General features: G+C 36.2%; 1 protein-coding gene across 1 annotated transcript in view; it reads right to left on the bottom strand.

Annotated features, from left to right (window-relative positions):
* Window positions 1–22,893, bottom strand: part of ANGPT1 (angiopoietin 1) — a 171,668-nt gene that overhangs the window by 71,383 nt on the left and 77,392 nt on the right. Inside the window, exons 3-4 of the mRNA XM_005230968.3 lie at window positions 19,878–19,999; window positions 10,733–10,965 (exon numbers count right to left, since the gene is read on the bottom strand). Of these exons, the coding sequence (XP_005231025.1) occupies window positions 10,733–10,965; window positions 19,878–19,999 (355 nt within the window). The remainder of the gene's footprint in view (window positions 1–10,732; window positions 10,966–19,877; window positions 20,000–22,893) is intronic.

Here is a 22,893-nt window from a genome sequence, read left to right as displayed (position 1 = left end):
AGGGAGATGACAGAATGTTTAGGAGTGGAGTTTGGACATATATTCTCCTTCCAGCAAAGTATACATTCACCAAAATGCTTTTCAAAGTTATATTTCTTTGTGAGATTGCTCTGAATCTGACATAAAGAGCTGGCCAAAGGCAAATTGGGGGAAAAAATGTTCATTTTGACATACTGGAATAAAATATTTCTGTTCTGGCAAATTTGCTCCATAATCAAGTTCATAGATTATAAATTTGCAGATTCTCATTTATAAAAATGTATTGTCAAGGCTCCCATTAGTCCCAAATGAAGTTATAGCAGCAGCTATACCAGGTTACTTTGCTCCTCCAGCCTCTTCAATGTCCAATCTCTAGCATCAGATGCCCTGAAAGTTATAGGGCTTCCTCACCAGACTTGATCTTTTAACCCTCACTGCTCTTCTGTTTTCTTCTTTGCTTGAATCCTCATAATTACTTTTTTTCTTCCTATTTCCTTTTTCCTTTAGGCCCGTCCTTTCCCAGGAGAACCCTAAGTTTTTGCAAGGGCTGGGCTAACACCAGGCCCAGAAAAGTCTTCGGTAAGAACAGATGTCCAAAGCAGATGACTGGAGAACAGCATAAGAGCAGGCAGGCATATCCAGGAATTTACAACATAGATGCTTCCTCTGCCAGATATAATATCTGTATGTTTAATGGGCTTTGCAAGAACTTTCTTCCATGGCTTTTGCCAGTTTCTTTTTTGAAGCCACATGAAGTCAGTGTCCCATACCGAGGAACTCAACACACGTACCATGTGAAGACAATCTGCCAATGTTCCTTTAAACCAGTGTATTTCATCTGTTCTTAGCTGAAAGTGTCAGTAATTCTGCATCCATGCTAAGAGTTCTTCTGCATTCTCTTTCTATTATCTTTTGCATTGTCTGAAGTATCTCTCATATGCTTAATGAATGCTTTCACATCTTTGATCACCTGTCTTTGTAGCTTTTTCCATATTTTTTTTTGGGGGGGGGAGGGTGTTTGGGGTTTTTTTGAGTTGTGGGGTCTGATATTTTATACAGTATTAGAGCACATCATTAATTATATTGTAGTAGATTTTTTTTCTGATTTCCTTTCTGTTCCTTTGTAATAATTTATAAAATACTATTTTCGTTTAAACCAGTAACAGGCAGGTAGCACCTCCTGTGTCTTTCATTCAAGATTTCCTTGGGAGCTCACCTTGCATTTACATGGGTATTCTAAAAAGCAGGAGAAAGCATAACTCTAGAATTCCTTCCTCAGGCATGCTCATCTGCTCAACGATTAGAATGGGAAACATTGGCCTTCATTTAAGTGTTCAGAGCTTATGACAGTATAAGTCTATAAACATGTATCACACATTTTTAATTTCTAAGGGGCACTTAGTCATAACCCAAAACCCAGTGCAATGCAGGATGTTACTTAAAGGCAGTGCTGCTCTTTCCATTTCTGTTGGTTATAGACTGCCTCCATAGCCACAGAATGAATAGCTAATAGGAGATCTGGCAGAAAGTGTTTTGGTTTGGCATAGCTGGGGAGCAGGGGAGGCAGGCTTCGGGGTTTTTTGTTTGATTGATTTACTGTTTTGTTGTGGTTGTTTTGTATCTTTGCTTGTTATAGTTTTATTATTCCGCTGCAGCAGCTCAATGATCTGATTCATCCTATGACCCTACAATCACTAGACTGGATGGAGAAGTGTAAGGATTTTTGTGTCTAAGGAGCAATGACAAAAGCAAAAATAGCCCCTTAACTATCAACCCCTAGCCCTATATGACTGCATGCATACCACCTACTGCATGTGGGAGGCCTGAACGGATGTTCAAACCTCTCTTAAGTGCAACTCAGCATAACTACCATACCATTGGAAACAAAGTTAGCAGGACTACGATGATTCTATGGGCCTAGGAACTAGTCCAGTCCCAGATTCATTAGGAACACTGAAGTTCATTACATATCAGAGTTTCAGATCCATATTTTTAAGGTAGGGAGGAAAGAGACAAGGTGTAGCCAATTAGATGCTTCACATTAACATTTACAGAAATGTTTTAGCAGCTAACAGAATATTACTTTTCCCTCCCACACACCATCTAAGAGTCTGAAGTGGGAAAGGCAAACAATTGCATAGCAAGAGCACTCAAGCTATCCAACTACTTATTAAATAAATCATCTATAGCAGAATTTCCCTCCCGTAGTGCTGCAGAAATTTACTCGGTCTTGAAAATGGCATTAGTGTAGTGAGCTTTCACCCTCTCCAGGGCATAATTATTTGCTACCTAATAAATTATCAATAGTTATCAAGTTTGTTTCCCAATAAATCCAGCCTTAGTGACTGGTAACAACAATAATACTTCGATTCACTGTGCATTTGAAAGACATCACTTAGGAATACCAGAAAGTCGTCCTCATTAGTGAGCTGAAATAGAATGCCTTATGGTCCATTTACAACGAGATAAAGACACTTAATTATCCAGCTGCAATATAATTCCTTAAGAGTTTCTGCTTGAGACAGCAGTTTTGTGAGTAACCAGCCATTCACTGAGATGAGAACTAAAGAAGTCTTTCACAAACTGCTACAAGAGAGCTTAAGCCACCGGCTTTACTTAATATTTCTAGCGTCCATATTTTTTTAATTGGTTTATATTTTTCCACACAGGCACCCTAGTGTGTTTCCAGCTGAAGAATGGTATGCATACAAAGAAACTTTTCACTAACAAGCCATTTAGGTGACACCAACAGTGTTATTAATTGGTTTCTATAAGCTGATATCCCTTGTAATATCTTTGGTGTGAGTGAATAACACCATTTTCACAAAGCAGAGTGAAAAAGGATTTGGCACTGACATATTCTGTAGGAATGAGGGTGCCTAATTGATTTCAATATTAACAAACAAGAATTTAAATGTAAAAATATGTACTTGAAGTATTCTTTTTTCAATGCTAATAAATATTGACCTCCTGCCATAACCATCAACAAGTTAATAGGGATAAAATATGGGAATCCCCAGTTCTGTTTTGAAGAATTTAAATGTTTTCCCACTGACATAGATTTCAAATGCTGCACACTCAAATTTACATATTTCAGTACTGAATCTATTAAACCACAGCCTACCTTGATCCTACCTAATATATTTTGTTGCATTTTGTTATACAGCATAACTTGGAAATGAAGGTATCCTTGCCTAAGCAAAGTATGAGAAGACTTTTTATATCATGATGATTTGGAATTAATATTGTTATTTATTTAGTTTTATAGAAATAAAGAATATGAAATTAATCTCTCCCAGTGTAGATACAAATCATATAAACAGCAGCACTAGTATCATCACTCTTTAACAGGTAACATGGAGAAAAAAGGTACTTGCAGATGAAATTCACCTCATCCTAAGACAACTCACTTGACAGGAGTGCCTTTGTTGACTCTAGATTAAAGGAAGTCCAGAACAGGGCTCTACATTTTTGCTGTAAATGTTAGGTGAGTCAGGTCAGGCTGACTCCGAAAAACTCTTACTTGTACTTTCTGAGCGTGTCTGAAAAATGCATACCAATACAGAAAATCTCCAAGGGAAACAGGAAATCTATAGCACCTGAACAGAAAAAAAAAAGGAAACACAAAGCTGATGCTGATGTGTACATTTACTGAACACCTACACCATGGTACAAAACTAACCCAGCCTCTGACTGCAGCCCCTGTAGTGCTATCTACCTCAGTGGGTCCATGTGCTCAGTCAGATTCAACTGCAGTAAGGGTAAGAGGACCCATCTTCTGTGACACTAAGGGCAAAATTAAGGTTTAATTTTTCCTCAGTTTTCAAAATATAAATAAAGGCAGATCAAAAGGTGGAATGCATCTTTATAATACTGAGCTTTGTGAATTGTGCGTGGATATTTTATGATAGTGGGCTTCTGATCTTTTTTTAAACTAAGGGTATTTCTGTTACTGCTTTAAGATGTCTTAAAAAATTATACCTCTTGCTCATAACATCTCTAAAGCAGAAGGAAGTAGACAGAAACTGAGCAAATGGATGTTTTCTGTATTCTTGAACACACATACTGATAACCTTAGCTGAAGTTATTTACTTTGATACTTCTGGGGATCGAAGTAGGACTTAATGATAGAACAAGATAAGTGTGGAACACTAGCTGGCTTCAGTGCATTAAATGAGGTTTTGCTTAAAGCTCTGGTGTGGTCACCCCAACTTTGTCAAGTCTATATTTTTTAATTAATTCTTAATTAATATTAAGAAAAATAACCTTAATATAAAAATAGAATTTGTAGATGAAAATATCATTTCTTGTTATTACTTTGTGATATGTTATAGCACATTGGTAATAAAAATGCAATTTCAGCCATAAGGAAAAAATGTCTGTCACTTCATTCATGCTTTCTTTTCTTAGAACCATGATTCAAGCACACCCTTGATCCACCTCAGACCTACAGTTTGCAGCCAGAGTTGGTCAGAAACTTCTGTGCATCTAGCAAAAATCTTATTTTGTTTGCTTCTAGGCTTCAGAAGAAAAATAATAAAGTGACTGATATGCCATACTCTAGGTTTCTGTCTCATTAGTTATGTCTCATTGAAAAAAAAAATTAGCAACGTCAAGGGTGAGGTACAAACAAGAGACAAGTGTTTAAGAAATTAAAAGATATTGTTAGGGAAATACTACCAGATAAAACACACTATCACCTCAAAATATATCTCAGATGAGTACCAATATTATTCTTTCCATACACAGAAGAAAAATGACCAAGAACTGTATCATACAACCTTACTCTTCTACACTGCTGTCTAAAACATATTAGATTTAAATATCCTCACTATTGTATTCCAATATATGGCTGAATCAATATAATATAGAAAAATTGTTTTGCTGAACACAGTCCAAGCATCAAGATTTAAAATTACCTTTCAGAACACCTGAAACTGTTATTTTATCCTGGGATTCCCACTGGGGTATTTTTTGTTTTGTTTGTTTGTTTTAAATAGTAGTTTGTATTAGGTAAGGTGTCTTTGAAGTCTTTCTAATGAAACAGGCCAGCATCACTGCTGGGGCAATTCTGCTTATGTCAATAGAGATTCCCCTCTGCCTGTAACCTTCAGGTCATTTCTTTGAAGTTCTCGTTCTATTCTCACTCTCTTCACTTTAGCATAAATTTCAACATCATAACAACTGTGGTCTAAGAAGTGGAATAGACTACTTACTGTTTAATATTTTGAATAAATTAATTGCTATGCCTTTTAGAAGCATGAATTCCATTCAAATAAATTTTTGGACGTATTTTCTTTTCCTGCATAATTTTTTAAAATATGAAAACTACCCATAAACCAGAAGGTTTGTACCTTTCAGAATTGCCAGACCCACTAACCACTTCATTTGCTTCATGAATTCAATAGGCATTTGTGGGGAGGTAAATTCCTAGCATATATGTGTATTATTTGAGAATTAAGCTTAGCTTCTTGTTGACATTTAAAAGGAAGCTAATGCTTCATTTTTGTCCTACTTGGAGGTCACAAAACCAGGCATTCATGACAAAACTTTCTTTACTGTTCCATTAGATCTCTGAAGTACATAAGTTTAGACCAAACATTTTAAAAAGGTACATTATCATGTAGTCTGGCATACAACATAAAAAACAGGAAAAAGAAAATAAGTTTATGGTTAAATATACTCTCCCACTGAATTTTTACATTCCCTTATCCTGTGGGTAGGAGTACTTGGGCAGCTATCCTAAGTTATGCAAATTACTTTTAACACAATAGACACTCTAGATATATTTTCTTATACTGGAATAAAAAGACAAATGTTTGAAAATACATGTGACTTTTGACTGGGCACATTTTGTGGTGTTTGGCTTGAAACATAATTTCCCACTGGACCAAAACAATTTCTGAATTACTTGGTTTGAACATGTATACACTTCTTTGATGATATATTATCTATTGCTTAACATCATTTGTAGTGTGTTTCTTGTTTTGGTTTTAGGTGTTTGTTGGGGTTTTTTTACTAATATTTGTGTGACTCTCTACTTAGCACTACATAGCCTTTTCATAAGCAATTTTTCTGATGTGGAAGCTTAGAAACTCTGTCACTAAGCTATTTACTGTGTTACAGATTTATTGTTTGACAGTGACAGCAATCTACCAAAATGATTTATCCATCCTCAGACAAATAATACCCAAAGTAGTATAAGGAATGAACACTTTAAAGAAAACAATGATCACTAAATCTTTGATGACCTTTGGAAAGAATGACATGATCTTTATCCAGCTCTTATCTGCTACAGGTGATGGACTTCTACAGTCTAGGAGATAGTTATGCAGTATCTCTGTGGTGATTATTTAAACTTTCACTTCAATGTTTGTGTTTTGCCATCTTTTCATTGGGGAACAGTAAAAGTTTCAGGCATTTATATTTGAATTTGGAGATTACTTAATATTTAAAAAGTTACTTTAAATTTTCATAATTCTGAACAGTCATTTCATTTGGAAAGCTAGTGTCTGAAAGTGCTGGTTTCTTAGAAATTCTATTGTAGAAATTTATTGGCAGCCACTGCAAAGATTGTTGCCCCTGCCTAAAAAATACATAGACAATATGAAAAAAACTATCTAACCATAGACAGAGGCCAAAATGGACACATGTGGGTCCCCATAGTATCCTGTATATATTTGACTCTCTGTAGTCTTTGTGACCTATTAGAGTGTCTATTTTAAGTATTATATGCAACTGAAATACTAGAATTGCTCACACAGGGACAGAGGTGGGTGGTACTTTGGAAACCAAACACACAAACAATTCCAATTTTTACAGGTGGCCTCCATCCCAGAAGTGGTCTGTACCAAAACTGACACTAAAAGCAGGATCTGGATTTTGTATTTAGGTTCATCTATATTTTAAAAATTTATCCTTTGCATAGCTTTTACTTTTTTCTCTCTTTCTCACTTGCCTTTATATCCTTCAGAACTTCTCCTAAACTTTGTCTACCCACAGTGGAAGTACAAAAGCAGATTTCTTAGCATTGTCATCTATTTCTAGGGACTATGTTAGCTAAGCTTCTCAGAGTGTAAAACTATACAAAAGCAGTTTCTGTTCAGCCCTGTATCTCCACACTATTCTGCTATATTATTCACAGACTCCTAGCAGGCAAACTTCTGAAAGTTTCCCAACTTATTTAATCTAAAAATAAAACTTCTGATATTATTTCATTACTGGTAGAAATTTACCTCATGTTTTGTAATAAAAAAGCAAGGGTTATACCAGCTTCATTTCAAAGGAAGCTGTTTAGCTGTATTATTTTATAAAAAATAGTTTTAAAAATACTAATTTCAGTTTCACAAATTGGAAAACCCAGAATACTATGACTTTTGCAAGGAAGAATAAAATTTTCCTGGTTTTGACTTATCTTGGGGGAGATTTTTAGGTTTCTGGATATGGATAATAGTTTTAAAAATATATATGTATACCTGTAACATAAAATATATTTACTTATTTATGGTGGAAAATCCAAAAAAGGTACTTAAAGCCATTCTCAAAATACCACAGGGTTTAGGCATACTTTGCAATTCCTCTCAGTTCTTCTTTTCATCCTTAGGAAGTTACTCATCTTTGACAATCTGTCCTAGATTTGATGCCTTGCTTAGGCTGCACTTTCTTTCAAAGATGAGTGTCCCTAGTTAAAAGCCTGAACTTTTTAAAAGAACCCATCCTTTGCTAGCGCTTCAGCTTTCTAATAATTAAAAAAATCTTTATCTAGCAACCTATACTTAACTTAATCAAGTACTTTTGTCTTTTTCAAGATCTTTATCAAGATCTTTTATCAATGGAAAATATCTCAATATTACTGGCTGTTCCCTTTCTCCCTACCATTGGTTATTTTATATACTTCCATAACAGAATCCCACATACCTTCTTTCCCATCTAATAATTCTGTATGTTACAGCTGTCTCTCCTCATATGGAAATCGTTCCAGGTCTCTAATTATTTCCATTGTCCTATCCTCTTCTGGATTATTTCCATTTCTGCTATATCACTTATGAAATTAAATGACTGAGAGTTACCAAAGCATAAGACAGAAGGAGTGTCACTGATTTATGTATCACATTTTGTTATTCTCTATCTCCCAATAAACACCAGTTCTCACAGCATATTTTATGTTTTGAATTTTCGGGCACACATAAAGACTTGTGTAAGACTATCTAAACTTCATATTTTTGTGTGAATTTAAAGTAGCTCTGGTGGTACTTCCCAGCATGCATACCTTTCCATGTTCAACATATATTTGCACAAACTGAAGCTGGTATTAATTTTTGGTACAACCAAATGCTATAGTATTCAGCCTTCATTAGAGTGGTCTTGTGCTCCAGGATAATATTATTATTTTAACTTAAGCTGTCTGGCTCCTTTTCCCAGCTGTGAATGTACTTACCAAAAATGTCGGACAGCTAGACTTAGACAGTAATAGGAAACATTTCTGCAATTATTTATCTTGAAATTATTCTATTTAAATAAAAAAGGTATCCAAGGAAAATCCTGAACATGTTAATACAGAAAAGGTAATGGAGTCCAAAATCAAGGGTTTGAGTCAGGTTATTAAGATTATATTTAGGCATTTAAATGTGCTGAGCATATTTTGCTTCCACAGTTCCTCAAAAGTAAAAAAAAACTACTGAAGATTCAGGTTTTCAGGCACCTGAATTTGTACCCAGGAGCCCAATTTGATGGAAAATTCAGGTTTTTGGGCACCTGAATTTGTACCTAGGAGACCAATTTGAAACACCAACTTCTGTAATCCTCACTCAAAGTTTTTATAAGAAGCAGCTGAGGAAACTAAGTTTAGGAAAAATGTTGGTTTGTAGGGTTTTTTTGTGTTTTTTTTTTTGTTTGAATCAAATTCAAAATTGTTAGAAAATCTTTCTAAGCTTAAAAAGAACTTGCAGAAAATCTCTGTATGAGAATAATATTTCTTTCATTTTGATATTAATTTTAAAGTCCTCCTGAGCTCTATTATAACACTGAACACAGCTTTGCCAGGTTTCTTTGCCAAAAGACCATAAAACATAATAAAAGATTTGCATTGCATCACAATGTTTCTCTACTGATATGAGAACAGTCTACTATGAAAGACGTTACTTAATTCAAAATGCTGGGGAACTATATAACAGAATAAGCAGAAGGGAACATTCAGAATGAACATGAGGGGAAAAAAGTTGTTTTTTTTAAAAAAAAAATAGTCTATCAGCACAGGCCCAAGCATGCAACACTTCCAAAGGAAGAGATGCAATCCTCATCACTGGAGCAGTTTAGATTTAAGCCACACAAGTTGCATGGGAATATACAGCAAAGAGGAAACTCACAGTGCCTTGAGCTGAATCATTTGAATGATCTAAGATGTCTTCTGCCTCTTAAACAGAGTATTGAATAATGACGCATGTGACAATGTTTTGATTGGTGTGATGGGATCATTATTTGGGGGTTTTGTTCGGGTTTTGTTCTTTTGGGGGTTTAGATAATTTATGGCACTAGAATTGCAAGGAGCAAATATACTGGACTCTTTGGACTGCTGGTACTTAACCTTGCATAGACATCTTTCATCCATGCTTCCACACTCACTGAAGGACTAGCACAACTCACACATCTACAGTTTCTCTCTAAGTTTACCCTGTACCCTTTCTCAGAAGCATTTTCATGGCTTCTTCCCAGATGGATATTTTATTTCCTCAGCTTTCTTTCCCCCAGTACTTTTAACTCTCTGCATGCTATACCAGGCACAGTTGTTAATTGCCTTTTAGCTGTTATTCTTAACATATGCTTTTTCTCTTAAACTCTCCTTTACATTTCTTCCCTCTTTTCTGTATGACTTTTTGCCTTGTTTTTCAGAGTTACTAATTTATTCTTTTCAGTGCCCCATTTCCATCCTTTACCAGTTCTGATGAAAGGAATTTCTTTCCAGAGACATTCTGCAGTGTCTTTAGCATTTGAAAATTGAAATCCTACCTGATTTTCTTTCTCAGTCTCTGTAAGAAATCAGTTTACTAAGAAAGGCAGACTTGAGAATTGTCCTAAAGTCTTTGTCAATCCCTTCTTTCAAAGGATGCTATTTCTATATTTTGTGTTTGTAGTTTGACTAATGCACCCAGAAACAAACAAAATACAGCAAGGCAGAAAGAAGAAAAATTACCCCTTGTTATAAATAAAATCTCATTCAAGAGAAGAGATTCATCTTGTGGATGTCTACAGCACCGTAAGTGCCTACATCCAAGTTCATTAACATTATAACCCATAAATATGTATAAAGTTCTGGGTTACTTTCCTTTATTTAGTACCCTGTTCTCTCCATTGACTGTAAAGGAAGTCTATAGCAAATTAGATACAGGCCCCTATAAAGTATAAGATCCACTGTTGGTTTGATTGTTCCCAACAGAAGGAGACACATGCTCAGCGGAACAAATCAGTATTGCTAATGTGAAGTCAATGGAATTATGGCCTACATCAGCTATGGTCAAGTACAACAATGATATTAAATTTAAAAAAAATCAAATATGGCTGACAGTACAAGGGTTGGCCCCAGCATTCTCTGAACCTTATTTGATTTTTCATTTCTCATCAGGTCTTTTGTCCTTAATTAAAATGTCTTTTTCTTTCTTGGAATAAACTCATTAAGTTTTACCTTTCCAAAAATTCAGGATTTACATCAGGAGAAATTTCTTAGTACTTCTTATGTTTTATAATGTGACTTTCTTACCTCCTTCCTTAGAACAGAGGGTGATCAGAGTGTGAACTGTATCCATCAATTCAAGCTGCTGTTTCTGCAGGACACTGTTATTGCTTGTTGCCTTGTTCAATTGCTTCTCTAGTTCCTGGATTATATAGCTTTGTCGTGTGACCAAGCTTTGTAGGTTCTCTTTTTCCTCCTTCAAAGTATCCAGCTCCTCTTTATGCCTTTCTTCCATTTCTAAAATTCGGTGCTCAAGTAAACTAAATGAAATTTTTAAAAAAAATATATATATTATTTCATGCCAACATATTTATTAATACAGAAAAATAACTTTTATTTTTCATGGTAGAATTCAGTACGTAAATCATTTATTCTAAAAATGTCACATCTACAAATTCAGCCCACTGATTTTCTCTGTCAAGTAGCCAAATATAACTGATCTCTAAGATTCCATTTTGTGATGTTTACATGTCATAGTACTTAAGAGTAAAGTGCATGGAACTGAATATCTAGTTGTTATACCCATCCAAGCACATGAGCAGAGGCCAGTAACACATCTGTATGTAGAAGTTAAGACAGAAAAGCCTAAGGTAAGCAAAGGAGGGAGAAGAGCAGGGCACTGAAGAGGACATAATTGGTAGTATAGACAGGTCGGTATGATAAGAGACAAAAAACGGGTAAAATAAGAACAAGTTTGTGAAGGACTTGCCACTGAACAGAAGATAAGCACTAGGAGCTATGGGGTACCATCAAGAGGTAATGAACCCACAATAAAAGTACCAGTTGATGCAGTCTGTGAAGCTGGGAAAGGAACTGTGCACCAGATAAGTGGTACATGCTTTCACATTAAGAATAGTACTGTCTCCCCAAAAGACACATCAGAAGTTTGCATTTTAAGGTAAGATTCCCTTGTTTTCCTTGAGTCTACATACATATCCCCCCACCCCCGCCTTTTCTGGTTCCACAAAAGGCTCCTCAGACAGAAAACTGCTGGGCATCATACTTCTGACCTGCTTATATTAATTTCTATAAATTATTTTACACTTGTATAGAAAAACTTTCTCCTGATTAATATTCTTTTTCAGTGCCCTCTCTGTCCTGGGACAGAAGTGTACAATTTACCAAGATCAAAGGCATATCAAATTATATTTAGAAAAATAGAAAAGCTGTAGACATAAAGGACAGCTAATATCTGCCAACAGGGAAAAAGAAGTTTTTTCAGGCCAGTGCTTTGATACTATGATGGAAGTTTAGAAGAAAGAATTTTTAATATTAGATAAAGAAATTAATTCAATGTCTGCTACTTTCTGTTCAGTAATTCTACTGTACATGCCAAAAGAGGTGTTTCTCATGCCCATAGATCAACTAGTAGTTACAAACTTGCCAACAAACTACTTCCCGTTCAAGTCAGTCTTAGGTTTTATTTACTTGTACCCTCTCCCCACCTTTGTTTTTACTTCTGGATAGTAGATCAGTGGCAAAATGCCTGCATAATTTCAGGTCATTTAACCTAACTGAAGAATGTAATAAAATCCATATGGAGTTGTTTCTACTAGATATCATGGAGCCTTAATATGAGTTCTTACTAATGATAACAATACAAAGATTAAACTCAGGCCCTGGATTTGCTATACAAGCTAGAGTACTGTAAAACTTTTTTTCTTTTTTAAATAAAAGAAACGAAGCAGCAAACTACTTTTTCTAAAATGTTATAAATGTGGAACTTAAAAGACACTGAAGAAAATATACTTTGCAATGTCAGCATATCTAGTTCTTTGCAAACACGAAGGATCTGGGTAAAGGGGGGAAAAAAAGAAAAGATAGGAAGGGAAAACACTTTTTCTTGGGGTCCGAAGCACAAAGGGGAATGTGATATCTCATTCTAAAAGGCTCATTAATTAGTAACAAAAGCATAACAAGATTCAGTGGACAGGAATCAGATGATGGAAAGTGCCAAGCTGAAACAAAATATGGATTTTGAAGCCAAAGACAATAAATTATTTTAACACCTTATGAAATATGTAGCTGATTTTTTTCATCACTTGAACTCTAACATCAAACACGATACCTTTATGCTCTAGACTCACATGGATTTTTTTGAAAACATTTATGTGGAAGTCTTTGAGCTCTGTTATGCAGAAGATCAGACTAAATATTTTAGTTCAGCAGAAGTTGTTGAAGATGTTCTGATGGAACTGGTTTTAGTCATGAAATGCTGCTAAAAAAGAAGTTCTATATGAATTTTATCAGTTCTGTCCACTTTTTCACAGAAATTATTGAAATGCTCATTTTGACTCTAGGTTTTAACTTTTCTGATATATATATACCAATGAACTTCTGATAAGAATAAGGTGGACCCTGGGCACAGTCTATGATATAATGTGCCATAGATGTGGCCACATCCCAGCCTGACATCTTACAGTCCATCAAAAATGTTCTGTATTTTCAATGTTAAAGAAAATGTCATTCTTGAAAACAGAATATTGCTTCATAGTTAAATGGTAAGTAAAGACAAAAAAAGTTCCCTTTATCTTTCTCCATACCCTAGTACAGTACAGGGCATTTCCCTAATTCCACAACATCCTATCTGTATGTCCACATCTAAATGATTTCCATATTTCAAAGATTTAATACAAAAGAAAGCCTCTGACGGCTACTATTTGTGCATTGCATTATTTGTTTCCCACCATGGCCTTCTGAAGACCATAGTAAATGAACCCATGGTGATGACAGTCTTATCTGTAGCAACACTGGCCATGTCAAGCAAGAAGGAAGACGCTGACAATGTTTAGAGCTTCCCAGTTTAGTGTCTACAGAGAAAGATATCAAGCAGATGTTTTATGGCTTTCGTAAAACTACATCCTAATATTTATGAGTGATGTGTCAACATGTGGTGGAAAGATGGGAGTGTCATAGCTCTTAGTTCCTTTACAGTTTTCTATGTAGATTAAAAGGCCTGTTATTTTAAAATGCAAAACTAAGCTATTTTAAGGAATACATATGCCTTTGTGCAATGATCTTTCTATATTCATAAATCTACAACAGATAAGTCCTGAGGATAGGACCACTCCCTGTATTCCTGGGAGAAATCCAAAACATTCATTGTGTTTTACTAAAAATCGATGAGAAACCTTTGGTCAAAGCTCCAAATGAACAACAGCAGAACCTTCACATAGACTGGGGATTTTTGTGCTAGCCTGTTCTAAAAGGAAGAAATTCTTAACCAGCATGAGAAAAGCTGATCTTATGGCCTTTGACTCCAACGTGACAAGAATTTTTCATTTGCATTGTTACATTCATATTTATTATAGCTTATTTACCTTTAAAGTGCTAGAAACCTCATTAAAAAATCTTGAAATAGGTTGAAACCCATTACCAAGATATTTCAATATTTTTTTAACAGTTACAAGACCACTCTGATCTCTCTTTTCCCCTTTCTAGTAAACAAATACCAAGAAGAAATAACTTTGCTGGGTGTTTGGTAAATATATTTTCTCAAATTTTTAAAGAGGCACTGTGAAGACAGAGTTAAAATGAAAGTATTTCTACTAGTTTTCATTAATGACTACTGCTGACATAAAATATTAAAGAGAACAAAACCAGGGCTGTCTCTATACTAATTAATCCAACAATCTGTAGAGGTTGACTGAAATTGTTATATAACATAATTTTATAACACTTTCCAGTAAAATGTTATGGGCATGATGTAATGACTGGTCTTTCTTACAGTAAGTTCACTGTATATGTTTTCTATACATTTGAAATTCCTATATGTTTCCTATATGTCAAAATTCCTCTTTACGTTTGAAAATATTGCTGACCTGGCTGGAGAGATGAAGGAATCATGGGAACCACAACAGTCACAGTAAAAGTAAATCATAATTCACTAGAAGTGTCATATAGATACACACACACACGCCTGTGCATGTGCACACACACACACATATATGTGTAGTTTTTACAATTGTAGCCACCATTTGGGGAAACAAATCAGCATTTGGGGAAAGAATGTGGTTGTAAAGAAACAAATGGTGTTGTTAAAATGGGTAAATACCAATATTATCCATTGAACAACTCTTTGGATTCATTATCTAGAAGACAGTTAAATTAAAAACAACCACCACTCCACCCTCTTGACCCCCCCAAACCCAGGCAAAGTTAATTTTCCTAAAGGTTAACCATGTCTCAATGTCTGGCTTGCTGATCTTGGCAAGGCTAGGAATCTATTTTCAACCATACAAATGATGTGTTAACTTTGTCAGGATATAAGCCAGTGGGATGCTTCAGTGCAACTGTGCTGTGTCCAGCTGATTCAGAAAAAGCCCTCTGATAATGCTGGAGAGGATAGAAGGCCTGCACAGAAGTCGAAGAATGACTTCCAGTGAAAGCTGTTGCCATTTTGAAAGGTGATGAAGTAGAACATATAGAAAGCACTCTGGCAGCTCTCTGGGGTGGAAGGAAAGTTTGGTTTAGACAACCTGCCTTATAAGGTAGGTAGTTTATTCACTAATCCATTCCAGATTACAGCAGTTTAAGAGACTTCTTTATCTTTGTTTTCAGGGGCCTCAAGTTTAGGCATGTGAGAACAGTATATTGACCAGATCTTAGGGATAGACATCTTTTGCATTAAAACAAGCTTTAAAAAAATCTGGATTGATTAAAGATATAGATAAAAACATTTACTTTGCTGAGCTATTCAATAAGTAAAGACAAATAATGTCACTTTAGAAAAAAAAATATTTGGCCAAAATATGATTTTTTAATTTTTTTTTTTATTATGTGTGTATGGGAAGACAAACAGGTAGAGGATTTAAATGCTTATTTTTGAGTGAAAGAACAGTATTTTCTCATTGAGACGGCTTTTTTGTACTTGCTTTTACATGAGTGAAATTTTCCCTGTATTGTTAGGTGCTGACCATTCATACTTACTTTGGTGGTCTGATATTGTCTGATCATTTTAAGGAAATATAAAAATATGTTTTCTCTTATTTATTAAGGCCAGTAAAGTAACTGGTCACTTAGCATCAGTAAGCTTATTTTTTATACCAGTGACAAGATAATTCCATTGAAATCACAAAAGTGAAGTGAAAATTCTGCATTTTTCTCTTTAGTACATGCAAAACCTGAAAATAAAACTCATCAAACATACTGTGCTTCCTCATCTTTCACCAAGTCAGATGGAAATTCAGGAATCATTCTTGAGTCCTTGCCTTTCACAAAATGCAACAGCTCTTATACTGTAAAGTGTTAATCTAGTTTGATTTTCTGCAAATTCAAGTCGGATTTTCTGTTTAAATTTCACTTTTAATATTTATTGCTGGAAGACCCAGATTCCATTATCTTTTTCCTCATTTGTTTAATTTGAGTAAATAAAAAGTTATTTTCACACTTGCATATTGAAACAAATGGCACACAATAAGTTAAATGCAGATGGTATACTTTGAAAAAAAGGGGGGGCCTCAAAGGCACTTAATCAGGGAAATATTTCAATAATAAATCAAAATAGTTTTTAGCAAACTCTTGTGGGAGAAAAAATGGCAATGGAAGAAACCACCATTTACATTATAGTGGGTGGGAACCCACACAATTAAGTTATTTATGTCATGCAAGCACTCAATAGAAACATGATTCTGGGGCAAATGTGATTCTACTTATGCCATGGAATATCTTCCACTTCAGTGGGATAAAACGAAAAAAATTGGCCACTCTTTCCAGCAGAGGCAGGAAGTGAAGAGAAAGGCCAAGAACAGACATTTCTAGTCTAAAGAACATGGTTCCCTGTTTACATGCAGTGTTCATTTTGTTTAAGGGTAATATACAAGTTTTTGCAGTACATCAGCAATCATTTATTACTACTCTAAGATTTTGCATTACTTTCCTTCAAAATCCAGTTCTTTGAAAGTGATTAAGATCATTATTTTTATTTTATATAGAGGAAATTTTAGCACAGAGATTATTTCTTTCACAGAGAAAGAAATAATCTGCTCATGGTACAGCATCTGTTTTGATTATTTTCAAGATGGTATTAGTTTCTACACTCATTCCCACTCTGGTGTACACCTACTGCAAAAGAAAGGCCTTTTCCAAAGAAAGCTTGCAGTCCATGTAAGCAACATGGATAAAAGGAGTTTTCTCAATTATTTTATTGATATGAAATTGACGTGGAGAGGGATGAAACATTTTAACTGTAAGAAACAACAGAACATAGCCTTATGGGTATTCTGTAAGTATTGTTTAAAGTTAGGCAAGCTAAAATCATTGGCGTGTCCAGAAACCTAGTATCTGCTGAGATCACTGAGATTCGTCCTATAGGGAATTTGACACACACACATAATTGATTTCAGATTAGAACCTACAAGGCCAAGACCACACAGTTCTTTCTTAGGAGTAGATGATGATACAGGAGCCATTGACCCATATTATAGAGCAATCATAACACTGCCCTCTCCCTAATTTTATCACTCCCAAGGAGAGAGTAACAGAACATGGGCAGTGTATAGCTGGTTCTTACTTCTTTCCATGATGAAACTGAATATGTTTTTTCCTTTATCCACATACAACTATACTTCTGAGAGAATCCACATACAACTATGCTTCTGAGAGAAACAATTGGGTACAGTGTGCTTTTTAACATACCCCTCCTTCTATTCTGAAAAACCAAGGCAGACCATTTTGTCATGTCACAGACCATTTCATCATAATGTCAGCCAAGTCAAAGGTCAACTGAAGTAAAACTTTGTTTACTGGATGAAGGCTTTACACCCTGACACATTGCTAAGATAAATAAAAAAATTCAGATTATTAAGTACTCAAGACTCACTGTCTTGAGTAGCCAATAAGATTTTGTTGCTAACAAGATTGCACAACATAAAAATGCAAGAAGTTATACTTAACTAATATTTGGGCTAATTCCAAACTGAAATAGTTTTGTAACATGTAGAATGAACTGCCTGCTGCACATGTCTACTCTCTCCATGGACTATGGGGAGAGCCCACATATGCAGTTTATGTGAGTTATTTAGTTTTGAGATAGCTGAAGTACAATTTAATCCCACACTAATTTATTCATCTTTCCAACTGGTCAAGGGATATCCCTGAAGTTCAAGAGTTTTCAATGTAATCCAGCTTCTCCAGAATAACATCTGCTGGAATTACTAGTTATAAACAGTTGTTAGATTGAATACATGAATTTGGTTTTCATAACCAGTAGCAATAAAGGAAAATTATTTGACCAGTTGACACATTGAGCAAACACGTTCCACTGTAACAAATATTTTTTGTCATTATCTGATTCTTTGCCTTCTTTTCCCAGAAGCTCCTTGCTAGATATGGTGTTAGTCTTCTTTATGTGTAACCATGGGCAAGGTCTTCACACCTCAGCTGCTGATTCCTGTCCGGCAGCGTGGGGGTCACACTGCCTTTTTTGGCAAAATGACTGATCTCAGTTTAACCAGTCCTCTAAAGTTTGTACAAGACACTTCAGTAACTACCTTGCTTTTAAAGCTTTTTGCCTTATTTCAAAATCAAATACAGATACAGGACATAGAGACCTTAGTCCCAGTCAGACTTACCTCACAGTTGTTCTTCCCAGAAGGAAACTGAGAGTGAAGTTATGGAGCGAAAGCACTCTCTGGCCTCCCTGCTTAAACCTGGCCATTGCAGAGGCAGAAATATGAGCCTTAGGTCTCCAAAAGGGCAGCCAGCTAAGAAAATGGCTTTACCCACTGTATCGAGTACAGGTGCCTAGGCGCCAGCAACGGGGGCTGTAGGGTGGCCTCTGTGAGGGGGCTGCCCTGGGCTGCACACAGCCGGTTCCAGCCGGCTCCAACATACCCGCCACAGGGCATGGCTGGGCCCCTCGGCCACAGTGGTGGTGCCTCGGTGATAAGAAAGGGTAAAACCACCATATGACCATGTGAGGAGTAAGGGAAAAAAGTTAAAGAAACAATGCTGCAGGCACTGAGGCTGGAGAAGCAGGAGGCGCCAGGGCAGCCATGCCCCTGCAGCCGGTGGGACAGGCCATGGCGGAGCAGGTATTTCCTGTGGAGGAGCCCTCGCTGGGGCAGGTGCACAAGGGAGCTGCAGCCTCTGTGGCTGCCCACATTAGAGCAATCATATCTTGAAGGACTGCAGCCCGTAGGAAAGAACCCTGCTGGAGAAGGGAAAGAGCATGAGGAAGGAGAGGCAAAGCTGCGTGAATGGACCACAACCCCCATTCCTCATCTCTCTGCACAGCTTGGGGCAGGGAGGAAGAAGAGTCAGGAGTGAAGCTGAACTAGGGAAGGAGAAGAGGTAGGGGGCACATGTTTTTGTTCTTATCTCTTATCTTCCTACACTGTTATTAATTGGCAATAAATAAGACTGCTTTGCCCATGATAGTAATTGATAAGTGATCTCCCTGTCTTTATCTCGACCACAAGCTTTTTCATCATATATTCTCCCCTTGTCCTGTTGACGTGGGGCAATAAGAGAGCAGCTGGGTGAGCACCTGGCAGCTAAACAAGGTCAACCTACCTCACGGGCTCTCTGAAGTATTGGATTGCTGCTTCCAGTGCCTTCGGGTACTGAGTCCCTGTGGCACAGAAAGGGACAACACTGGAACTTCTTGACTCTCATTTCAGTGCTTAAAAATTTATATGCTGATAAACAGTTTTTTCTTCAATTTCAACAGAAAACCCAAATGTTTACCCTTCACTTGTTCTTTAAATGGAGTGTGGCTTCAAGTGTGCTATATATGAGTCCAAAGGGAGAGATCGATCCTTCTACATGTTGGATCTTTAAAGCCATTAAAATTAGAAAGATGAGCTACTGAAGATTTTCTGTTTCTTACACATTTTAAGATAACTGATAATCTCGTAATTATTTTTATTTTTCTACTTGAAAGTGCTCATTTAAGTTATCCCTATGTTTTTCAGTAGCAGGAACGGTGTTCATGGGACTACATTGTCATGAAGTAATCTAAGATGTAAACTTACAATGCACAGTACGGTGGTAAAAATCAACTTACATTAATCATACAGGAGCTAATATAGTGTAAAATCACTTCCTATCTCTTTTAGCCATTTCAGAAATATACTTTCTACCTACCATATTTGCTTCTTCCATTTCATCAGTTTCTTAGAACAAAGTATGCACAGACCACTTTGTGATGAGACCAGCTGCTCATTCTTACCTGTTTTTCTCATGAATTTTCAGGATTTCATGTGTTTGTTGTAGCAGCTGTTTTTCTAACTTGTACGTTGACAATGAATTTTCCAGTAGCTGAATTTCAAGTCTGGATGTTTGATTTAGCACCTTAAGGATAAATTAAAAACATTAATGTTTACATTATCCTAGTTATGTTGTTATAGCAACATAATGCAACCATTTCATTCTGATTTGATGATTCATCAAAAATTGTTTCTAAATCCCTTTTTAACCTCCACTGTTCAGCTGGTACGGAAATGTGCTCAGTCAAGCTACACTGATATGTACCAGCTGATATTCTGGCACCCTGTTTACTGTGGAATAATACTAGGCCGGCACAAAAAGGAAAGGTGACTGCCAAATAAGCTTCATTTCAGTGGAAAGAACAAGAGGCATGCCTTAAACATGTATTCCTACAAAGCATGCTTAAACCAGAAGAGTGCAAGAGTACTTGAACTGAAGCCAAAGTGTTGCATCCGCTATTTTGTAAATAGAGCTCCTACTTCAGCTTTCCCCTGAGTTCTCTCTTTTGCTGTGTTGGCAGAAGTCTGGTGTCTGCTTATGTTATCACTACTTCCACTTTTACACAGATTTTTAAGATGAAGGCTGTGATACTAAACATTGCTTTATGCAACTGTTTTTCACTTTAGTGGTGGTCTGTATCAATGCACAAGTATATCAGACTGAAAGAAGCCTTTTAGTTATATGAAAGAGAATAGATTCTAGCGAAAAAAATAGTTCAAAATGGGGAACTACAGAATGCTTTCAAGAATGAAAGCAATAATATTAATTAATATTAGTTGGTTTTGTTGGGAGATTTGTTAGGATTCATTACATAGAATCTGAAGGAGTAATCGTAAATTGCCTTTGTATATATGTGTGCACACAACAGCTGAGATGCAATCCATTCGGGAACTGAAAATTACGCCTTTTTAATGGAACCTATCAGACTTTTCTTGGAAGGACATTTATCAATATCATCATAGCATTCTATGATAACATTTTCTCATGCATACCTGATAGGAATTTGTTAGAGTATAAAGCTAAAAGAATAGCTCCCAAGGTCAACCCAGTGCCTTCTTTTTGTTTGAAATTGTTGACATTCACAGAGCAACTTGAGATGTCTCTTTTTAAGAGTACAGAGATTGAAAAAATTGGAAACTATCAGTGTGGAGCTGTTATTTCTTCAAGATGGATACATTTGGAAGTGCCAGGAGGCATCACCACACTTTCAGAAGGACCTAGCAGAAGTTGGATGTTGGCAAGGGGTAAGAAGACAGGAAAGCACCAACAGATTTCCAAAGAGGATACATCAGTGGAGCAGCCTACAAAATGTCATTAGAGCTTCAGATAGAGAAGAAAGCCTAAAAGGAATAGGTGAGATTTTGGATGGCTTGGGGATTGGGAATGGGTCAGTGAGATGTTAAGGAGGTGGAGGCTCTATTTCAGTACTTCAGACTCCTTGTTATTCTGGTATGAGTATTTCTTATTACAGGCATGAGATCCTGGCCTGCCTTTCTCCTCGTATCCTACAGAACCTCACCTCTTTGCCATGCAGCTGGCTACCTCCATCACTGCCAAGAGTAGTCTCTTTTCACTGTCTTGAGCCACCTGAACCACTCTTTCTGGATTGATGGTAAAGCTAGGGACTACAGGGACTTTCTCATACACTGAAAACAGGGAGATGGGAAATGCCATCACTGAGCTGAAAGAGCAAGTACTGGAACAAGGAAGAGCCATTCCCACTGATATCTTGAACATCCCTTAAATTCTTCAGCAATAGGTGTAGAAGGCAGAAGTAATCCACTGCACACAGTTGCCAATGATGCATCTACCTTGATGTGATTCCTCCATGGAAAAGTCAGATGGGGAAATGCACATTTTATCCCCTACCTGTTTAAAGGAGGAAACTCTGAATGAGTGCTCAACAGCTATACCTATCTGGGGGTTTTGGGATATAATAAGAGTTCCTACACCTCCTTTTTCTTTACTGAACTTATGATACTACAGTCTATAGGTCTTCACCTCTTATGTTTCCATTTAGATATTTTGTTGGCACTGAATTAAAGGTTTTCCACAACATTTTCATAAATTAATATACTATTTTTTAGAAACCATGGTCACTTGAAATCACCACATTTATAAGTGAATGTTGATCTGTTAACCAAGATGTAGAAAAAAAGGTACAGGGAACCCATGTAAGACTGTATCTGTCTTTCATAATTACTATTGTTTGTCAGTGTAACGTAATGTGATTATGTAAAAACTTGGTAATGATATTGTAAATGTAAAGTCATTAGAACAGAAAATATGATCTTTCTAGAAGTATATATGGTACTAGAAGAAACCAAATAAATGGAATACTTTAACTCCCCTGTTCTGAATGAACAGCAGATGCAGTGCATCTGGTAATACACCACGGGCTACAAAGATCAGGAGGGCTTTAGGAAAAGGAAAACAAATATGCATCTTATACTGATATAATAATACAAATAGCAAAAAATAGTACTATCTTTGCAATAAGCCCAATATGGAACTGCACTCTGTCTTCTGACACTGACAGTCTTGTCACTTCAATAACAACAGTGGTTTTAGTGCTAGGAATCATATGGGGATGGCTCTTTAAAGTCATGTGATGTTATACAACTTCACAGTAATAACAAATACAATACATGGTGTTTTATAAAGAAGTTGATGTTTGTCCCTCCCTTTTCACAGTTTAAAAGCTGCAGACATCCACTACAATAGCTGGAAACATCTTGCAGAAAATAAAATTTCTTGTAATAGTAAAGAGGCAAAAAGCAATAGAGATCAAAGGCTTTGTTTTAGCCTGAAACTCATTATTTAGCTTGACACTTGTATCATTCACAGTTGGTAGCTGGGCTGTTTATTTGAAGTCAAATGCTGATTCAGTTCCTGGACAGTCCTGTCTGCCTTACACACACAGAGCTAAATATACTAACCAAACGAAATCAAAAGAAAGGCACATAACAAGGGTCAGT

This window comes from Falco peregrinus, chromosome 3 (assembly GCF_023634155.1).
Source record: "Falco peregrinus isolate bFalPer1 chromosome 3, bFalPer1.pri, whole genome shotgun sequence".
Classification (NCBI taxonomy): Eukaryota; Metazoa; Chordata; class Aves; order Falconiformes; family Falconidae; genus Falco; species Falco peregrinus.
This window is presented reverse-complemented; position numbering and strand designations above follow the sequence as displayed.